This window comes from Salvia hispanica, chromosome 1 (genome assembly GCF_029641045.1).
Source record: "Salvia hispanica isolate PSC_SH4W2 chromosome 1, Shi_PSC_v1, whole genome shotgun sequence".
Classification (NCBI taxonomy): domain Eukaryota; kingdom Viridiplantae; phylum Streptophyta; class Magnoliopsida; order Lamiales; family Lamiaceae; genus Salvia; species Salvia hispanica.
The window spans coordinates 7,774,458-7,795,982 of record NC_142692.1 but is presented as its reverse complement, the minus strand read 5'-3'; the positions used below and the strand labels follow the sequence as shown (position 1 = coordinate 7,795,982).

The window sequence follows — 21,525 nt, the reverse complement described above, 5'->3', positions numbered from 1 at the left end:
TTTTCACGTTTCTCAATATTAGTTAGGTAAAATATTATTTTTAAGGATTAATATTCTCCTATAATCGACTTTCCAATTTATCAGTGATTAATGCATATATATTAGAAAAAATAAGATTTGTAAAATAGTGGCTTTAGAGTTGAAATAAGTGTACTGTCCATGCAGATGACAAGTCAAAAGAAAACTTAGAAAGAAACAAATTAAGCAAGAAAACTTTAAAAAAAATGATTTCTTAACTGACTGATTATTCCCTACCCCACGAAATTAATCTCCAAAGGCATCCTCAAAAATAGTTCATCCATTCACATCAAATCTAGTTTATCTAAGAGCACAAGCCATCTCAAAAATGGTGGGTGCAAAATCAGTGTCTAAACCTTAATCAAAACTGTGGCAATATGTATGTGCCACTGTCTAATCAAGAACCGCTCTGAATTTTTTTATTCCAATTTGATTGTATTGGATTTGAACATTCATAATCTTGGCATGAAAAACTACTAGTAATATTATGTAAACTTCATAATATTTCAGTTAGGTGCCTAAATTCTTTTAAGATGGTAGAATTTTTTATTTATTTTTTATTTTTTGGGGAGGGAGCTAGTCATTTGTTACACTTGAAAGGGATCTTCTATAAAAGTGTTAGAGATTAAAAAAAATGCTCCAATTTGGTCATATATATGGTGCTCAAGATCTCTCAGATGTCATATCAACTAGAAAAAATGTTATAGAGATAATAAATTAAATAGAGAATGCAGCAACCTATCAAGACTGTAACTTCATGGCTACAACGTATATTCCACAAGCATGAAAAATGGATCTCAGTTAGTAAAAAATGAATAAATTTGCATAGAAATTGGATAAGGAAAAAAAGAATACCTAATTAAGCAAGGCTGGGAAAAGGATAAAAGAAAAGGATGGTGCCGGATACAAAGGTTTGGAATACTTGAAAAGGTAAAAAATAATAACAGTACCTTAATTAATTGATCCAAATTATTTTAATTATCTCATATTTCCACAAGAAATCCATTTTAGAAAATGCACTCTCATAAACTTAAACCTCGACAAACAAACTTTGACCCAACACTCTACCATATTCAACTCTAATATTACCAACTTCTCACGATTCACATTAGTTATTTATGTGTGTGAATGGGGCAATGTGCCTATTCAATAACTTTTATTTTCCAAATATTATTAGGAAAATAAACACTAATACTATTATATACTAAATAAAAATATAAAGCTAGTTTCCTAATAACAATTTTAATTACTGTCAGATCTGTTTGAAAAAAAATATTTATTCCACTTATCGAAGCAAACATTTTTTAAAAATAAATTAGCTGATGATTAACACTTAATCAGCAGTCCTTTTTACAATCAAATGAATCACTTAATTCAACCAAAAGGTTGCGTGTCATCCACCACAAAAACTAAATACAAAAAGTAAGAAATTTTCAAAAGAAGTAATCCATATATATAGAATGTAAGGGTTTAAATGGAGGGACAGACTTTTCTTGTTGAAATTCAGTTAATACCAACCCCTATTTAATTTTGATTAAAAAGTAATTACGTTTAGTTAATTAATTAAGAAAATTAACTATACGTAGTTAGTTGAATTTTTGTATCTATCATTCCTTAATTCCAATAGATTGCCAATCCTTATCAGTTAACAATATCATTTCATTCTCATTTTAAGGTGGAGTATTTGGAATTAAGATTGTGACACTTTAGCTAACTTTTATGTCATTATATTATGGATCTAGATGTCATGAAATGATTAGGCAAAATCAGAAATTTTTGGACGAGTCTATTTTCTTTTATGCATCATTTGTAGGTAAGGTAATTTAAATTAGTAGGAAACAATCATTTAGTTTGTTATTGCAGCAAAAGGATATTAATTCCACGTGAATAAAATGTTGATCGGACTGAATAAAATACTAACAATTTTATTTTAAACTAAAAATTAGGAACCATTTTCATTCTTGTGAAGATTTACGATAGATTCGTCACTTTTATTATTGAATGAATTCATGGTTGGGGATTTGGGGTTCAATTCGGAAGTTATTGTCAATAATAAAGTATTTAATTATTATTATTCAAACAGTAATATTGATAAATGAAGAAAGACTGATTCATCAATATTCATGATTACGGGTACGAAATTAAAATTGGTTGATCCTATTACGCCGCCATTCTTGTTAATTCATTGGGTTAATGATCTTTTATAAAGAAAACAAATACAATATGTTTGAGGAGGTTTAATTGGTTAGTAGTTAGTACCAAAATTATTCTTCAAAGACTTACCAACATGCTTTATCTTTTATTTACATCAATAGTCCTAAATAATAATGGGCTTTTCAGCCCATTTATGTAATTCAGCCCATCAAGGACAAGATTTACAATTTATAATGATTTACCAATTAAACTATGTTACACTATTGATTAGCTAAGATAAAAAGTGGCATACACGTTTATTTACAATTTATTTAAGTAAAGCATAAGAAGGACAAGATTTACAATTTATTTAATCAAAGCATCAAAAAATTCGTTTACTGCAATTATATAAATAAAAGTAATCTTTCTAGTAAAAGAACATGGAAATAAAAAGTGGCATACACGTTTCATGAAAATGAAAAGAGACATAGGCAACATAATTAATTAAGAATGACAAACGTGTGATGCAATTATAGGGGACCTTTTAGACCTTAATTTCAGTGTGTGATTTAGCTTTTGGCTCATTTAGTCCACCGAGCTAGCTCAAATTAAGTTCGAACGTTAAGAATTATGATTAACAATTTCAAATTAATGTGATAAAGTTCCAACCCAACTGGCCTATTTTCAATTAATCCGTAACATGAGTGTATGATTCATCCCCACCTTTTAATTAAAACATTAAAAAAAAGTTACGTTTTAAGAATAACTAGTATCACAAATATGCTATATACGTATTAATGTATTTTTAATACAAAATTTTTAATTAATTAAATAAAATTAGAATTAATATTAACAATGAACAATATGAGCAACAATTTTAGTTATATGAGAATAAAAAATCTATACAAATCAACATTGAAGCATAATAAATTTTAAAACAAATCACATAATATAATGTATAAACATTAAATCATGGAATAGAAAGATAAAATTCTCTACAATAAAAAATTAAACACAATGGATAATTATTCATCACTTTTTTTCAAAAAATTATACACTACATTAACTTTAAAATTAAAATCACGTGCTATTATAGCGGACAAAACCTAATTGTAGAGACTGCATGGAAGGGTCTAAAAGGGGAGGAACAATTGCAATGGGGCTTGTACAAGATCTTGGATATAGAGCTCTAGCAGCAATTGCAGCAGAGTGTAGAAAAAAGAAAAAGCTTGCCTAGACCAAATGGAAGCAAGAGAGCCCAAATCTGCGGAGCAGAAGAGAAAGATATCAGAGGCCATAGCTGCAAAATGAGCTGATCCGGTAAGATCTCTGTTCCTTCTATCAAACACTTGTTTTCAAAGTTTTCTTAATTGGTAAATATAAATAACCACCCATTAACTCCCCCACTAACTTCAAATAACTCCCCACTAACTTTAAATAATTATCCACTAATTTAACTACCAAGTAATTGTACAGTTTTATTTAAATAATAATATCTATTTTAAATGTATATTTCCCTAAATACCCCAAAACTCCCCTTTTATATATTGTATAGATTATAAAATATACTTATTCGTTTCATGTTAGTAGAATCGTATTCCTTTTTTGGGACATTCTAACATAATAGATAGAGTCTTCTATAGTTTGCAAAAAGCAATACACACTCTCTCATACTTTATTATCTCTTACTTTATTTTCTTCACTTCACGTATCTATTTCTTAATCTCTTTGCTGAAAAGAAATGTCTCTATTAAAATGGAATAGAGCGAGTACAAAATTAAGTATTTCAAGAATCAATTAATTTTTAAAAAATTCATTAATTCATAAATAAAAAAAATAAATCTAATTCGTACTTTTAAAAACGCGATTGAGAATAAGACCAATCACGCATCCTCAACATTAAATTACGGGAAAAAGGAAAATGACTTAAAAAATTAAGATTAGACAAAAAAAAAATGTAAAATACACAAATTAATTAATTAATCTGTCTATTCCCCATTGTCTTTTCCCCACCAATAGAATATGACACGTTAACGTGAGTCCTCTGCCTTGTAGATAATGCCGAACTTAAGCAATAGCAAATAAAATAGTTTAGGATTCTTTTAGGAAATTCTAAAATAAATTGTCTTTTGTCTTTATAAATATGATAATCCGTAGATTTTATCTTCTTAACTTTATTTTATATTTTATTTTTGCTCAGCTGCATTATTTTACGTATTACGGGTTTACCTATTGTATGTTAGTTAAGCTGACGAATGCCAAAATATTAAAAAAATCTTGATAAATTTACCCAAAAACACAAAACATGACATAAATATATACGCACTATAGACACTTTACTAATCCAACAAATGAACGAGTCTAAGTCAGAGATTAAACTAAGGATAGAGGGCAAAAGCAGAACAATTAGGAGTGCTAACAAAGGAATTTATTTTCATTTAAATTAATGGAAGGTTCTGAAAAGGAGATGGAATAGTGGAGGTAAGTTCTCATTTGCTTTCTTGGATTTTCAGTATACTTTTAACTTTTGCATTGGAATGTTCTGCCTTGATTTTGAAAAAAAAAAAAACAATCTTTAAGGAAGGTTTGGATTGCATAGCCCTCTTTTTGAAGGGTTGTTACAAATTCTTGATTATAAGTATAAATTGGACTTTTGATTTGTTCTGACAAACTGCAAATTTTATAATGTAAAAACATATCACCCCAAGATTATATATTTGTATTGCCTCACAACTTATCAGTGGTCAAAACCCCAGAAGCTGTTTTCCCCTCAAACCCAATTTGAATATATCTGTTTCTTAAATTTGCAGATTTGATTTGTGGGATTTTCTTGATTTAGCAGGTGAAATGAATTAATCTTTTGTTTCTGATTTATGTGGCCCTTTTTTGATGGAGGTGATTTTGAGGTAATCGTTGTTTAGGTTGAGCTTTGAGATTCTGTTTGTGGATAAGAAATGGTGGGAATTTTTTTGTTGATTAAAGCAAGGAAAGGAAAAAGGTTCTTTCATTCTGTGCTGTGAAGAATTTTTTACAACTTTTTTGTGTGTTGTTTATCTTAGCATATGAGTTTTCCTTCTCAGAGTTCAATGGTTAGTTATGGATTGGATAGTGATAGAAGTTGTGGCACAACATATCGAAAAACGAGCTTAGAAGCACGAATTATGATTTATGCAGTAATTTGACATTGTTTAGCTTAATCCCTTGGTAAAACTCTTGTCAATCCTTATTTTAGATGTTGTTTTAGGATAGATGAATTGATCTGCTTGCTGGAAAGAACTGTGTAGACTGTAGCACGAAAATGTCGAGACTTGTCAAGATTTTCATAACTGAGTAAACCATAGTTGAAGAATGCATATGGAGAGGGAAGGCAAATCATGTTTTAGTCAATCTATAATCTATTTGCCTTACCTTGCTACATAGTACATGCATATTCAATATTCATCATGCTTGAGCTTTGTTGAAGCGTTGCTACTTCTTTAGGTCGAAAACAAAGTGGGACGATCACCCCTAGTCCTCTTTTGAATCTATAATAGATGTTTAGATGTACAATGATGCTTGATTCTGTTCAGCTAACTTGTTCTTCCTTTTCTTTTATCATCCAAATAAAGGAACTAATAAGATCTTGCCAGCTTTTGAACACGAGGCTTTAAGTTATCGGAACGAAGATCTGCCAACTTATTGGTGCCGGTGGTCTGTCCTCTGTCGGGTGTTTTGCTCTTGAATACTGTTTTGCTATTTCAACAACAATCTTGAAGTTAAGGATGCCTTTAGTAAGACCTGCTGCAGTTATGGGAAGCCATGGGTGTTGCTCGGTGAAGGATGCGGATATCACCTCTGAAACATCAATGTCCATGTTTGGCTCGGATGCTACGTGTACCACTCAATCTTCGAGTGGTGAACTTGAATATGAATTGGATAGTGAAAGTCAAGACGTGGTTGGCTACGACAGTGACAAGATGAAACTAAAGCTTCAAGAACTCGAGAAGGTTCTTCTTGATGATAATGCTGCCAATGATGACAACCTGAGTATGGAAATTGGAGGTGGGTTGTCCGACACCACATGTTATGCCTTACATCACGACTCAACGATGGAATCTTTGTCTTCAGAATCCGTTCTTAGCATCATAAGTACCCCTAGGGAGTTATCATTCACTACTCCAAAGAGCTTGCTTTTTGAGTGTGCTGCTGCAATCCAGAACGGGTACTGCCATGAGGCGTCGCAGATGATAGATGTTCTCCGGCAGAGGGTCTCTATCCAGGGAGAACCGTCTGATCGAATTGCAGCTTACATGGTGGAGGCACTGGTGGCTCGAATGGCCACATCTGGAAGAGGTATTTACAAAGCTTTGAAATGCAAAAGCCCGCCCTCATCTGACCGGCTTTCTGCAATGCAAGTCCTCTTTGAGGCGTGCCCGTGCTTCAGATTTGGTTTCATGGCTGCAAATGGAGCGATACTGGAGACGTGTAGATACGAAACGCGAGTCCACATTATCGACTTTGATATCAACCAAGGGAGTCAGTATTATACACTGCTGCAGACACTGGCCGAGACTCCTGGTAAACGGCCTCATGTGCGATTGACGGGCGTGGACGACCCGGAATCAGTCCAGCGCAGCGTAGGAGGGCTGAATATAATAGGGGAGAGGCTCATGCAGCACGCCAAAGACTTGCAGCTCTCGTTCGAGTTCCACGCTGTGGCTGCAGAAACGGCTCTGGTTTCCCCATCAATGCTGGGCTGCCAGCCAGGCGAAGCATTGGTCGTGAACTTCGCCTTTCAGCTCCACCACCTGCCTGACGAGAGTGTGTCAACTACGAACCTCCGAGACCAGCTGCTCCGGATGGTTAAGAGCTTGAGACCAAAGCTTGTCACTCTAGTCGAGCAGGATGTGAACACAAACACCAGCCCGTTCTTGTTGAGATTCGCTGAGGCGTATAATTACTACTCTGCAGTGTTTGCATCTCTTGACGCTACTCTTGGAAGGGACAACCAGGACCGGATAAACGTGGAGAAGCACTGTCTGGCTCGTGATATCATCAACGTCGTTGCATGTGAAGGAGAAGAGAGGATAGAGCGGTATGAGGTAGCCGGGAAATGGAAAGCGAGGATGAGCATGGCTGGTTTCAACCCGCGGCCGATCAGTGGGAACGTGTACGGTGAGATCCAGAAGCTCATAAAACAATACTCGGACCGGTACAAGGTTAAGCGAGAGACGGGCACGCTCCATTTCGGGTGGGAGGACAAGATGTTGATCCTCAGCTCGGCGTGGACCTGATGAATATTCGCCGAGATATCCAAAGGTTTGATGGCATATTTGTAATGATAGGTTTGGGCTTCAGTTGTGGAAACATCTCAAACACAAAACTCTTCCATCATTCTCTTTATGTGGAGTATTTGTTTTAACTGTTGATGCAGTTCATCATTGACCAAAATTTCATAGTTTAAACACTCACAATCACATACTAGTTGTAATGGAAATTGAGATTACTTTATGAAATCATCAGTAATAGTAGCATTTGCTGGCTTAACAAGTTTATCCAACAATAACAAAATCATAACCTGTATATGGTTAATGAAACACAAAATGCATATGCGTCTTTAAAGGATCCTATCATCAAGCAGTGATGTTCTTGTAATGCACTGGCAAAAAATAAAAATTACAGATTAATTTGAAATATTCATAAAAACATTTACACCTCAATTTGAAATTTTATAACAGCTCATTTAATTGGTTTTCATTTATTTTTGGAGGACTCTGAAAACCGTACACCGACCACCGTTGATCAGCGGCATAGATATGTCGACAACACTGGTGCAGCCTGTAGGCCAGAAGAGGTCGTGCGTCTCAAGAAACACGCCAACCGCTTCGAAATACAAGAACAAAGTCCTCTCTTGGCGTTTATGCTATTTGGTGCTCTAGGCCATGGAATTGGATTTTCTCTCTTATCGTACATGATCGATTGTTACTAACCTAATTCTTGAAAAGGATGAGTAGCTTTTTTGATGAGGTTTTAGGTGTTGATTGCATAAATGAGGGTTTCCACTTAATGTTTGTAGTTTGAATGCTGATATTTGTGTTGCAGTCACACACCGTATACTCGAATGTTTCGAAAGGTGTTCTACCTAAGTCCAAGCATTTGGGACGGATGATCAACCTAAAGTTTGTTTGGAGGTTCGTATGTTATGTGTTTCTCGATAGGAATTACGATTCACTCTGCCAACCGTGACTCCTTGTTGACTGCGTCTTTCATGCTCTATATATAAGTGTATTGTATGGCTCTATAGCACAGTTGTAATATCTTATAGATCATAGATTAAACAAAATAGGCTGTAATTTAGTTATACTAGTAGTAAAGATGTCTAGGTGATCGAAAATTATAGGAAAGGATGGTATTCAGCCTATTGCGAATCATGAATTAAAGGGGTGATGTTTGAACACAATAGTGGATTGATGCAATTATGGAATCCATGTGGGTTTTGTGCAATAGAACAAACATGATCGTTAGCTTTTGTGCGCTGGTTTTAGTTGTTGAAGGGTTTCCGTTTATATTGGTTCTGTTTGTACTGCAGATATTGGAGAAAGGAGAGCTGCAAGTTGCAGGGAAGGAGAGGGACTCCCAATTATCTAGTCAATTCAGGGATATTGCCACCATAGTTATGCAGAAGACGTATAACCCTGAAACTAAACGACCTTACACCATAAGCATGATCGAGCGGCTAATGCATGACATACATTTTGCTGTGGAACCAAATAGCAGCTCCAAGAAACAGGTGCACTATAGGCTTCCATTTCCTTTGAATTCTACTACATCCTACCCCTGTGTATCCTTATTTTCTTTTTCTAGTCTTTTTTACACTACCCGGCTGTCATATGCGTAACACAGTTCCAATTTCCAAATGTTTTACAGGCATTAGAAGTCATGCGCGAGCTTCAAAAGCAGTATCCTATCAAACGATCACCCATGAGACTGCGATTAACTGTACCAGAGCAGAACATGCCATCGCTTCTGGAAAAGATCAGTGGTTGGAATTCAACCATTGTTTCAAGAGAAGAATCAGGGAGTCAGCTGTCGGTTGTAAGTCCGATATCTCAACCTACAACCACTTTCTTCTATCAAAGCCATGCGAAAAGTTGAATGCTCGTTTCTCCTGAATGTTACCTATGTGGATTAGATATAGGGTAATAGGAGGAACATCGATGATTCTCTTAGCATAATGTCAAAAATAATGTAACTGAAAGCTCGATTATGGAATATTCAAGATTCTAGATATCGTATGGTAGCACACAACTGTGAATTGGTAATATTTTTGTGCTCTTTGTTTGGCATGGACAACTAACTAAATCTATTTCTTCTTGGTGGCAGATTTGTGAACTGGAACCAGGTCTTTTCCGCGATTGTGATGCTTTAGTGGGAGTCTGCAGGGAAGACTGGACACTCTTGCAGTGAATGTGCATTTGGATAGTGATACACATGTCGATCACTATGATGATCTGGAGGAGGAATCATCAGGCACGCAGGTTACCTCTAATGCCCCCGTTATTAAACTGAGCAAAAAACTGCAGAAGCAAACAATTTCTTCGGAAGAGGGAGAGGTTAAACAGCAAAAATGCAACACCTGCACTGCTTTTGTTGGTGATGCAAAGGAGTATAGGGAGCACTTCAAGAGTGAATGGCACAAGCACAATATGCGACGGAAGACGAGGCAGCTCCCTCCCCTAAGTGCTGAAGAATGCAAGGGTGACATGGAAATCGTCGAGTCCAAAGCTGATCTCAAGGACTACTCATTCTGACTTGCTATGAATTATGTTGTTGAACTGCATATGTTGATAGAGTACATGCAAAGTGTCTTTCTTGATGTTACGACTCCTGTATTCTGAAATAGAGGGTATGATCCTATGAAATCATTGCTATTCTGCTATTATCCATAAACTGATTGTTTCCGACTGAATACTCCCTTTGTCCGTTTATATGAGTCTCATTTTGCCGTTTTAGTTCATCTGAAGTCTCATTCCACTCGCAGTTCTCAAAATCCATAGCATGAGATGTATTGTTTAAACTAGGTGCAAAATGCAACCAAAAAGAGGAAAAACGACCAACATTAAGATTAATGACTAAGCAAAGAAGGTGAAGAGAATAACTGTAAGAACCCCCCAAACCTTTGCCCACAAACTGTTTTTACTTTCAATTTTGAGGTGGGTGTTGCCTAACAACTTACAACTCAAATAACCTACAACATGCCATTTTCTGCAACTAGTAAAATAAAGAGTATAGAAAAATGAAAATTGGTTGGTGAAAACTGTAATGAGAAATTCTACAATAACCTTTGCTCAGATGGAAATCCAAACTATATACACTCACACACAGCCAAGAGTCAGTTGATGAGCCACAGCACGGCATAAGCGGCTGAGAGGATAGCTGCTACGAAGTCAGTTGAGGTTGCTCGTAGTGTTCCCCTCAACACAGTTTTAGGGTGGATAGAATGTTGTTAGATCAAATCCCATATGCATCTTTCCCAACACCACCAGGGACATGATCTTAAGCTGCACAAACAGCCGATACCATATGAATGTCGAAGCAATCAAGGAGATGATTTCCAGTCAAACTGAAGATCATGGAACCCATTGACTGTCCCCATTCCATTATGCAACTGGCTGCCTAAATCTTGTTGTTGGCTCAAGCTCTGCTCCCGTGTCATTGGCAAACCTAATCTGCCATTCACGGGCATGGTGTTATTGCCAACCGCTGATCGGACCCCATTTGCCAAGGTGGATTGGCCATGTCCATTGCTGAGGCTCCCAAATCCCACACCACCCATCGAATGGTTGCCAGTGGCTACTCCATGACCTGCCAAACTGTTGATGCCGTTCATAGCAGCACTGTTGTTTGCTGACGACATTCCATTAACATTTTTCATGTCACCGCTCGTTGCTCCTGTACCCATCATGCCAGCCCCTCCAAGCTGTGAAGACATCATCATGTCATGTATAATTTTCTGTACCGAGCTTTGTGAATCATGTGCATCTGCGTCACCAGATAGAGAAGGTTGTTGCATCGAAACATTTGGTGAGTTTGCAGGAGCTCCTGATAAACCACCACCATATGGAGATGGCTGTGGGTTATTAGAAGATGATGGTCCAGGTGATTGGAAAGGGGAAGGAGCAGACTGAGATTGTCGCATTGTGATTGAAGAGCCCGGGGATTGCATCTGTACACTAATACCTCCTCCGTGGGGACTGTTTGCATTAGAAACAGGGTTTTGATGTCGGGAGTTGATCGAATTCTGGTGAAGCAGCACGGCAATGTTGCCAGTAGAAGAAGTTGTGGGCCCTGTGTTTGTAGTGTTACTCACACTTGGCATGCCATTACTAGCAGCAGCAAGTTGCATAACAGCAGCTTGTCCAGGATTGCTTGCATTTTGGCCCATCATTTGCTCCTGCTGCTGACCCTCATTTCGCTGAGGTTGACCTTGAAACCCAGCTTTTGTTCTTTGAGGAAATTTGGTCAAGCTCTCTGGAAAACAAAAAATTTGCTCATAAAAAAAAAGTAGTATAAAATGAAAAGGACAGATAATAATAACACTGGAGACCGATTAACTGCAAGAAAGTTTAGAACTGATGGATATTTAAGGCATATTAAGAATCAAGCAGAAATGGAAGGTTTCATGGCATTAACTAACGAAACGGAAAGTGACTCAGAAATAGCACAAGCGGAAACCTAAGTTACCTAACCCTCATGTATTGACTTGAATGCAGATTTTTACAGATTTACTATCAGATTATTGAATATTCAAGCTTACCCATAGGACCTGTTCCAGTTCCACGGCTATAATCTATAAGATCTTTCATGCTATTCACCACTTCTGATATCTGCAATTTGATCAGAAACATAAGTATATGCCAAATGATCATTAAAGGGCCAAACAGCAAATGAAATGATGTTACTTAACACCACTATCGAATGTGATTCCATCAGAAAACATCAGCCAGATGCCATCCACGGGTGAGAAAAGAAAATGAACCACAGCTGTAGCAATGCATTGTCGGGCATTTATGCAAGAGCCAGAAGAGTTTGGATGTTTGTCTATATATAATTATCTACATTTCCCTTAATTGAAAACTGATGGAGATGAGAACATTAATTATTTGATTCATCCAAAGTCTTGGTACAATCCTCCTATGCAATAGCTCCCCAGAGAGCCTGCGCACATCACTCACAGTGATCTCCTACATCAAATCAATTTCCTATCTCAATATTTATTGTATTGCGGGTAACGCATCAAGAAATAATTCACCTCTGTCAGCGCAACCTACAACATTGTGTTCCACCTTGGTCTATTCGTTGGGATGATTCGGACAAGGAGACATTCATTATAAAAAAATCTTTTAGCAACTTTGGACGAAGATAATGCTAGTTTGATAAAACTGACTACATGGGTCCTCCAATTTACGATGATGGCCCATCTATGTTGCAGGATGAGATTTTATCTCCTGTGTTGTGTTTTTACTTGTTGGACATGCTTCAGTGGTGCATTACACTTGTTTCTCTCCCGAGTATCGGTGATGATGTTCACCGTCACAAATTATTTTAGTCCACATGCACTAACAATGGAAGTCATAATGTGAGGTGCACTTGAACCTATGTTCTAGAGATGAGAGGGTGTTAGATTTGAGGGTGAATCCAACTCATTTAAGGGAAAATGGTGGAGATGAGATTATTATTTAGTTAATTTAATTTATTATCATATTATTCTTGTTACTTAATTTATGTGTATTGCTTGATTTAGGATTTATTCCTAATGCATTAGTTTCTTTTGTTTATGGCCACATAGCAGCCTATATATGGTTTGTTGGACATCAAATTTGGATGGTGGAGTATTAATAAAGTTTTAAGTTTTATTTTGTTCGTTCTCGATATTCTTCTTTAAGAATCAACGATTTGTGTTCATAGTGTTTTTCAGTATTCATCTTGAATTAACGGAATTTCTCTTTTATATCAACATGATTCCGGAATTCTATAGAATCGATGGAATCACTTGTGTTCTTCCCTCATTGCTCTCGAATCAACTGAGTAACACTATAACTCATATGCTTCCATGCATCAAATGCAGGTAATTTGTTTTACCTTCACCAACTTCTGCAAATCTACGTAGAAAATGAAATTATAGTTCCAACATGTTCACATTCTTATCATGGATTAAAGTAGGCCATTAATTATAGTAATACTTTGTTAGTAGACTTGCATGCAATAAATTGCACTATGTTCATACATTTTCGTTTTATTTTCTGTGCCTGGAGTTCGCAAGGCAAGCGCCTTCGCTCGTGCCTTACACCTTTCATGTTGAGCCATCGATAATTATATGCTTCTGATTATTATACCTCAAACTAAGTAGGAATCTAATTTGCTGATGAAATCTAAGTACTTTATAAGCATATCATTGAGTGCTCAAAATTCAATCACCATTATCAAACAGTCCCAGCAAGACACTAATGAAAGAGAAAACCACATTACCTGCAGGCACCGCACATATCTCTTGGTATATCCTAAATCGTTTACTAGTGGAACTTCCAATGCTTTAGCAAGCTGACGAGCTGAAGCCACAAACCTGGAATGCAAAGTGGATTTACAAATGAATAGCAGTATCAAGAAACCAGCCATATCATAAAGCAAGCTGCAATGCATTTGACATGAGATGGACCGCCGCCTAAGAGTTAAAGAAGCTCTCTGTAAAATGACTTTTTAAGCATTGAGAGTCTGGGAGAGGCTAAGGTTTTCAGCATACAGCCATTTATGTTATATACTCCACAATGCAACAGAAAAACATACTATAATAAATTAAAAAATAGCACTTATTTTCCACCCGAACATACAAACAGAACACATGGAGTAAATGTGCGAAGCTGCAGTTAATACATACATTCATATCAAGATTTAGGAGATTAGTATTTCCAACTCACGTATTGCAGTTATTTTGTAGCTCAGAAACAGATGAGCTGGAGGATGTATTTGAGGTAGCAGCCTGGCATTTTTGGGCAGCAGCACCAAGTTGACTAACCTGCAATTCAATAGTAACCTAGTCAATACATAGTACAGTAAAAAATGAAGACACTGGTTTAGCATATCAGCCAATAGGACTGATGGATGAAGAATCCAGCCTTAACCAGACTATTTCAGAATAAGCTAGCAATCATAGTAATAAATTTGTTCAAATATGGCATGTAATATAGACAACCTGGGGAATCAGCAATCTTCTAGGAATAAGCTCTTCATGACGTCGAGCACAAAACTCCCACGAGCATATCTGCCATTTAGTTGAGAGAACAGAGAGTAAACAAATAGCAGTTCAAGGTAAAACAACAAGACAGTAGCTGTTTGTGTGTAGAGCAACCTTAAGGTCAGGAGAGAAAACAATTCGAAGCTGACCGTCTCGAACAACGCGAAGTTGCTCAAAGACGCTCTCCTGTATCGCTTTTGCATAATCCAGAACAATTTGGCCAGAAGAATTCTGATACTCCCGAGGCATGTCGACATATAGGAGTTCTTCTAAAGTACCGCTTTCATATTTTATTTTGAAGAGTCTGGGCAGTACCTCTGCAGTTGCCTCTGGCAGATGTAGAAAACAACATCAACTGACAAATAAATACATAGTAGTATTAATCTACTTACAGCAATTTTCTAATTCAAGAATCTAGATAGTTGTGTTCTATTTTTCCATCAGTCTGGGAGGTGAGGATAGGGATATTAGACATTCTGAAGAAGTTAAAGGAGCACTAAGCTGGAGCCAATAACATCATGATTACTGTAAAAGAACAGTGAAGCAAACACCACACCAAGCAAAGAACTGTAGAAACAGTATGAAACTATAACATAATTTTAGTATTGCCTAACAATGAAGAAAACACACCGAATCCACGACCAGGCCTGCGATTGCAGATTTCACAATGCCAAATATCCTGCACCCAAAACCAATAGTTAAATTGCATGCAATGGCTAAAAGATGAAGTACATTAACAACAATATCTCAAAAACACTGGAGTAGAACAATAATATTTTTGTCTGCAACCACTTTCAAGAACTGCGTTATAACACAGACTACTTTTGCAAAAGCAATCTATGATCTTTAGATAATTTTCCAAAATGTTTCATAATTATATTTATACAATAAATATTAAGATTTCAGTGCATAAAAAGTAAAAAGTGAGGAAATCAATGTAAGTAAAAACTTGAACTTTTGGTATGCAAATTAGACATACGCAAACATAGGGGAAATTTTTAAATATGATAGCTAAATCCTACTAAAACTATAAAAAGATTTTGGCAAATTTGCAATAGTTATTATAGTACCAAAAATGGAATAAACTAAAAAAGGGAAGTCCCTCCCAAAGTAGCATTATTAAGTATAAAATTGAACAGACCTGAGGGAAAACTCCGTTAGTTTGACGACCACTTCCATACATTGAGACACACCATTTTTTCTTTGCATTAGGTACAAAATATTCAGCTACAAATTTCCTCCAGAACTCAATACTGTTGTCCTACAATACAAGGGAAGCAAGTCTCTTCTGTCAAACTAATCCAGATTCCCAAATACTATATAAAGTCTTTCTCTAAACAATAAATAACTAAATCGGTCAAATTTTCTTACTTCAGGTCTATGTTGCTGCTGGTACATATAATGAGTTAGCCTTCTGGCACACGTTCCAGGCTCATACACAGGTTTTACAGGGGGCCTAATAGGCAAATTCTGGTTTTGAAACTGAGATTGCAGCTGGGATCTTTGTTGAGGCATGGATTTTAATAGTTGATGTTGCTGAATTTGCATAAGCCTCTGTTGTTGCAAAATCTGTGCAGCCGCACCTGCCTGAGAGGACTGTCTTGACAGGAGGTGATGCTGCTGGTGTTGCTGATGCATAAACAGAGACGAGTCAGACTGCTGGGGTGCCATCTTGACAGGACCCAAGCCTCTCATATTGTGTAGTTGCTGAGGTTCCAATTTCACAGGACCAAGGTTACGCATAGTTTGCAACTGCTGTGGTGCTTGCTCATTAGTTACTTGAGGTTCCAACTTAAGATGGCCACCGCCTCCTAATCCAGCATGCATTCCTTGATATTGCTGTTGCTGCTGCTGTTGTTGGGTATTGCTCGGAGCAGAAAACTGCTGCTGATTATGTTGGAAATTCTGAGCATCAATCTGCTGAGCTTGTTGCTGGTCCATCAACATTTGGCCGCTTGAATTATTTGAGTACTGCTGCTGGCCTTGAGCTTGACCGGATGAATTTGGGTTCAATGCCATGGGTGAAGACATATAAGATGAGGAAGGCTGATTGTATCCCATCCCGTTTCCGATGCCAGAAAGTGGATCAGACTCTGCCCCGCCATCAAGAAGCCCTCTCTGGGTGATACCAGGGCCAGAACGCGGGGCCCCATTTCCAAATGACTGATGGAGCATAGACACATTGGGAACATTCCCAATCGGGTTCATGTTATTAAACTGATTTCGGGGCGACACCAGAGATGGAAATGCATTTTGAGAAGGCATGCCATTGCCACCCCCCTGACTGCCCAAAAGCCCGGAATTTGCTCTTAACAAAGAAGGTGGAACTGGCTGGCCTCCACCAAGTGGGGCTGGAGGCCCCTGCGGCACCATTTTCCGCTGAAATCAACACACTTCAAATTACAAGACTCTTAAGATATCGATACCAAGCTTACACCACCTCAATAACATTTATAGCATTCGCAACAGTAAAGTGCGACAACAAGTACAAAGTCAGAAAGATAGTTCAATTTGCTAAGTATTTAGACATACAATCGACTAATGCTAGCATGTTGGTCTACTATCCAACTAAAAATGAAGAACAATCAAAAGAGCAGGGATATAAGCCTCATGCATGAGGGCTGCTTCTCATAAATAATGCTAAATGTTAAAAATCTACTATAAATTAGGAATGGCTAACTTTGTCGCCGGACATTCTAAGTACACTCCTCTTCTATTTTAATCATACTCTATCATCAACTCCTATGAAACCCTGCAAAATGCAGTGAATTCAAGTCAAGTCACTCACCAGCAACCCTAAAATAGCAAGTAAACGGCATAAATCTAATTATTACTGCATCAAAGGAGCTCAATCAATTAACAAATAAGGAAAAATATGGGCGTAAGAAAGTATTGAGGAACTAATTAAACCTAACATACGATATACGACAGTGAAAAGGATAGCGCATCAAACCCTAGAAATCTAGTCAGAACAGAAAAAAATCACTCGATCCAACGCATTACTCTATTAGAGCATGCAAAACAGCCAACAGATCAGTAATTGTATAGGAAACAAAAATTCAAATCGAGAAAACAAACATGGCAATGAAGCAGCGACTTACCGAAGTAGGATTCCGATTTCAACGCTAGCGTCACTGAAATCCGCGAAATTGAGATTAAGTAACACTCACTACTTCTTTACTCTCTTTAAGAGTTCAATTAACCAGATAAATCAATTCAGCTTCCCTCCGAATACACGAAATCGAGAATACAGAGAGGTATGTTTAAGTGTGCAAGTAAACAGCTGCCAAAAAAAGTCTCCTGAAAATCTAATACACGAGTTTTATAGAGTGAGCTTTTTAGAGATGCAACAGAGAAGAGAGAAGAGTTGTTTGATCTGTGTGTGCTGGGGCTTTTATTGCGGACGTCAAAATGGTATTACATCGGATTCAATATTGTCTCTCACGTTTCTTTCTTTCTCCATTCTTTTTTCTCACTATTCAACTCGCATCTCATCTCCATCTTTTCTTTACTATGGATATTATTACAATATATTTAATCCATAATTAAAAATATACTCATCCATTTCTATTTTTTAGAGTATAAAAAAACTTAAACCATTCAATAAATTTACAAAAAACACTCAAACCATTCAATAAAGACAAAGGAATAAGTTTTAAGAAAATTGAAGTATATGCAAGGAAGCCAAAAGCATAAAAGCACAAAAGCAAGAAACAATGTAATATCATAATGTAATAAAAATCTACGAACAAATAATAATTCAATTTACATATAAGCTTAGGCATCCCATAGGCGAATAGAAAGAGGAATTGTTTATGAAGTTGTGCCAATTATCTATTCGGGGATGGGAAATCAAGTTAGAGTATTCTGTCGTAAAATCATTTATCGTCGGCGGTAGGTAAGGATAGGTTTGATTTTCGTACCTTTATTTGTTGCATCCATTTCATAGTATATTTGTTCACTCAGTTTTTTCGTTTTTGGTTGTTAAAAAAACTAGTCATTTTTTTTATTTTTAGTAAGCTTTTTCTTCTGCTAAGTTGTATCACATTTTTCAGTAATGATTATTTAAACATTTTTCTCGCTATATCTAATGAAGTGTATATATAGTTGATGCGGACTCCACGACAATGCAACACCAGATGGACAGTTGAAGGAGGAAGAGGTATCGCACGAAGAGGAAGAACCGAGGCAGAAGGAACATGGCGGAGGAACAACAGCCAAGAATCTTAGACTGAGAAGACAAATCAAACCGCCAGATAGGTTCAAGAATTACGTCTCCAAATAGGCGCGTAATTCTTTAGTCACAGTTATTCTTGTATTTCTATTTTTGGATAATTATTTTCTGTACGTTTTTTTGGCGTCGAACATTTAATAAGCTTTGATCAACTTTTCTTTATTGGTTCTTTCCTGAATGTCGTCGAACCAACCCTAGGGTCTGTAGTTATTATAAATAGGGCTTTTGTCGTTATTCTTCCCAATCAATGAAATATTGTATTATCTTTTGCCTTATTGCTCAAGCAACCAGTTACAACCCTAATCTCGTTGCCGACAGGAATTCTCCCGCGCTAAGCCATTCTTTATCACCACCGACCTTTCCCAGGGCGCCGGAACCTGTTCGTTATCTGCAAACTCGCCGTAATAGCGACCATTAAGGGAAAAGCCCTTAACAATAGTCTACTATCACAAATATCTAGTATCAAAAATATCACAAAATATCAACAATATTAGTCAAGCATCCGCTCTATTCAATAATTTCCATTGGGAGAACATAGCATGTTTGAAATAAACTAAGGACCCAAAAATAGGTAAATACCCGTGTTTCTACTACTCCATAAACTATCAACATCTACTATGTAGCGTTCAAATTTTATTGAGAAAAATAATGTATTATTACAATAACTATGATTGAGATACATTGAAAAAATTGAAAATATGGTTATCTAATTCGAAGATATCCAAAGTAAATGGACCCAACATGCAAAACTGTTCACTGACATAAGCATGATCTTCAATATTCTTTTGTCTGCGAAAATAAAAGGTACTTCCTCAGTTCTGTGATAGTGGAGCATTTCTTTTCAGCAAATGATTTTTAAAAATTGTGTAAAGTGAATCAAGTAAAATGAATAATAAAGTAGAAAATGAAAAAGATAGAGAGATAAAAAGATAATTAAATAAGAGAGAAAAAATATATGACTTTTGCCAAAAAAAATGACTCAACTATTATGAAACGTATCAAAATGGTAAAATGACTCAATTAACACGTAACGAATTGACTGCATATGTACTTCCCAGTTTATAAGTTTAATTCACAAGTATGATATGACAACATGCTACAGTGGCTCGACTAAACAAATATGGAGTACTATTATTAAGTTCATTTACAATTGCGATAATGTTTAAAATGACTACATTAATTCCAAATGAATCATTTCTATTGGAAAAATAGAATATAATAAAAGAAGTAATTAATTAATAGAAATTAAACTTATTATTTTTTGTGATAAGGGGATATGCATCAAATGGAGTACTAGAATAGCTAATTTCATTAAGTATAATGATGACACTTAAAATTTGAATCTTGGTTAAAGTTTATACTGTTTAATATAACGTGGATCAAATTTTTGGTTTGATACTCTATTGCCGGTTTCATTTGTGGTTTGAAATTAAATAAAAAACCGATCAAACTAACTAGCCTTAATTTATAAATACACACACGTCCACATTAACTTAGTTCCAATTCAATATATAGTCTTTTGAATAAAGTTCAAGTGAATTAAAAATTACTACTCCCTAATGCTATGTTGTATTATTCCTAAGCATTTAATGTTACTTTACCAAATTACCAACATAAAAGATTATTTAATGTAGAGGCGGCATTCGCACCGTACGGCCTGATTCCTCTGCCTTTATTTATTTCTTAAATAATCAATTTTATCAATTTTGATTTAAATTAGGGTGGTTGCTAAAATTTGAATGAGAAATTGAGAATTATAAAGATAAACCTCATTCAATTATAAAAACATGAAAAGTTCTAATCATTTGACGATATGTTCCTTAGTATTAAATCAGATATCTTACCCTCCTAATTTAGTGTTGAATTACTCGGCACCTATTTATGTAATTAATAATCCAAGTTAGAAAAAGTGCAAAAGTATAGACCACCATCGCATTGAAAGCATGCCAAAGAAAACTGAATTTATAAAGTACAACATACTGACATAGAATAAATAGATAGTAGAACTAAAATTGAACTACTCTAGAAAATCCAAGAGTCTCAATTTCAATTTTTTCAACTTTATTCGTTACTTGTAAATTAATAAAAATTGGTGAAATAATTTATGGCTGAAAATAGGATGGCCTCATTGTAGCTATTGTGCTTTAGAAATAATAAATGCTGGTGTGGTTGGGAAAAAGAAGTCGTAAGTTGTAACTGAAAATTAGACTATTTTCAAAATCTTAATGTGGATGCCATTATGTTACCATAGCCAATTAGGCATGTTGGAAATTAATACTCACTCCCTCTGTCATTAAATATCACACTTTGATTCGACACGGGTTTAAAAAAATATAATTTAAAGTGAGTTAAAAAAATTAGTATAATGTGGATCCTATTTTTATATATTTATTTTATAATAAAATATGAGACTGAGTTAGTAGAATATGATGTTCAATGCCTAAAATGTGACAAGTATTGACGAACTGACGAACAAAAGAAATTAGTGACACGGTGAACTGTGAGAGTAACGTATTTGTTCCGACAATTATGTCTTAGAGGGGCTTCTTAAAAAATCCTATTTTATACGGGCCCACTTTTACTTGGGTCATAGCCCAGATAAATTCCCATCATTTAACCCATCAATTGATACGACTTTATTAAATCTAAAGCAAAATACAAACACATTATTCCCAGTTATTTATCCAGCAATAATTGTACGATTTCTATTATAAAAGTCACTTATGCTTGTTTACATAGAAAACCAAATAAAGTTCTACAATATTGGTTTAATACATTTTTTTCAAAATTTTCTATCACTATTTAAATAACAATTCGACAATTTAGATTTGTAAGTCACCAGCCCCGAGCCCCTCTTGATTAATGGGCC

General features: G+C 35.9%; 1 protein-coding gene and 2 pseudogenes across 11 annotated transcripts; 2 read left to right on the top strand and 1 right to left on the bottom strand.

The window, feature by feature from the left end:
- The first annotated feature begins 4,482 nt into the window (after positions 1-4,482).
- On the top strand, positions 4,483-8,321 carry LOC125221678 (scarecrow-like protein 1 pseudogene; annotated as a pseudogene). 9 transcript variants are annotated; one of them, XR_016134499.1, is made up of 3 exons: positions 4,491-4,632; positions 4,962-4,993; positions 5,781-7,557. The product of XR_016134499.1 is annotated as a scarecrow-like protein 1 pseudogene, transcript variant X9 (transcript). The 9 variants fall into 9 exon arrangements; XR_016134496.1 differs by having other exon boundaries at positions 5,760-7,557; XR_016134497.1 differs by having other exon boundaries at positions 4,962-5,057; positions 5,760-7,557.
- On the top strand, positions 7,932-10,142 carry LOC125221680 (uncharacterized; annotated as a pseudogene). The gene is made up of 5 exons (XR_016134501.1): positions 7,932-8,097; positions 8,207-8,321; positions 8,720-8,920; positions 9,058-9,225; positions 9,514-10,142. The product of XR_016134501.1 is annotated as an uncharacterized LOC125221680 (transcript).
- Positions 10,143-10,263: 121 nt separating this feature from the next.
- On the bottom strand, positions 10,264-17,893 carry LOC125221677 (transcriptional corepressor SEUSS-like). The gene is made up of 11 exons (XM_048123876.2): positions 17,524-17,893; positions 17,103-17,174; positions 15,794-16,801; positions 15,564-15,683; positions 15,053-15,101; positions 14,537-14,751; positions 14,381-14,449; positions 14,106-14,203; positions 13,660-13,753; positions 11,948-12,017; positions 10,264-11,661 (listed from the first exon to the last, which is right to left on the bottom strand). Exons 2-11 carry the CDS (start codon positions 17,115-17,117, stop codon positions 10,730-10,732), a joined length of 2,670 nt encoding a protein of 889 aa, XP_047979833.2. The 5' UTR covers positions 17,118-17,174; positions 17,524-17,893; the 3' UTR covers positions 10,264-10,729.
- Between the last annotated feature and the right edge of the window lie 3,632 nt (positions 17,894-21,525).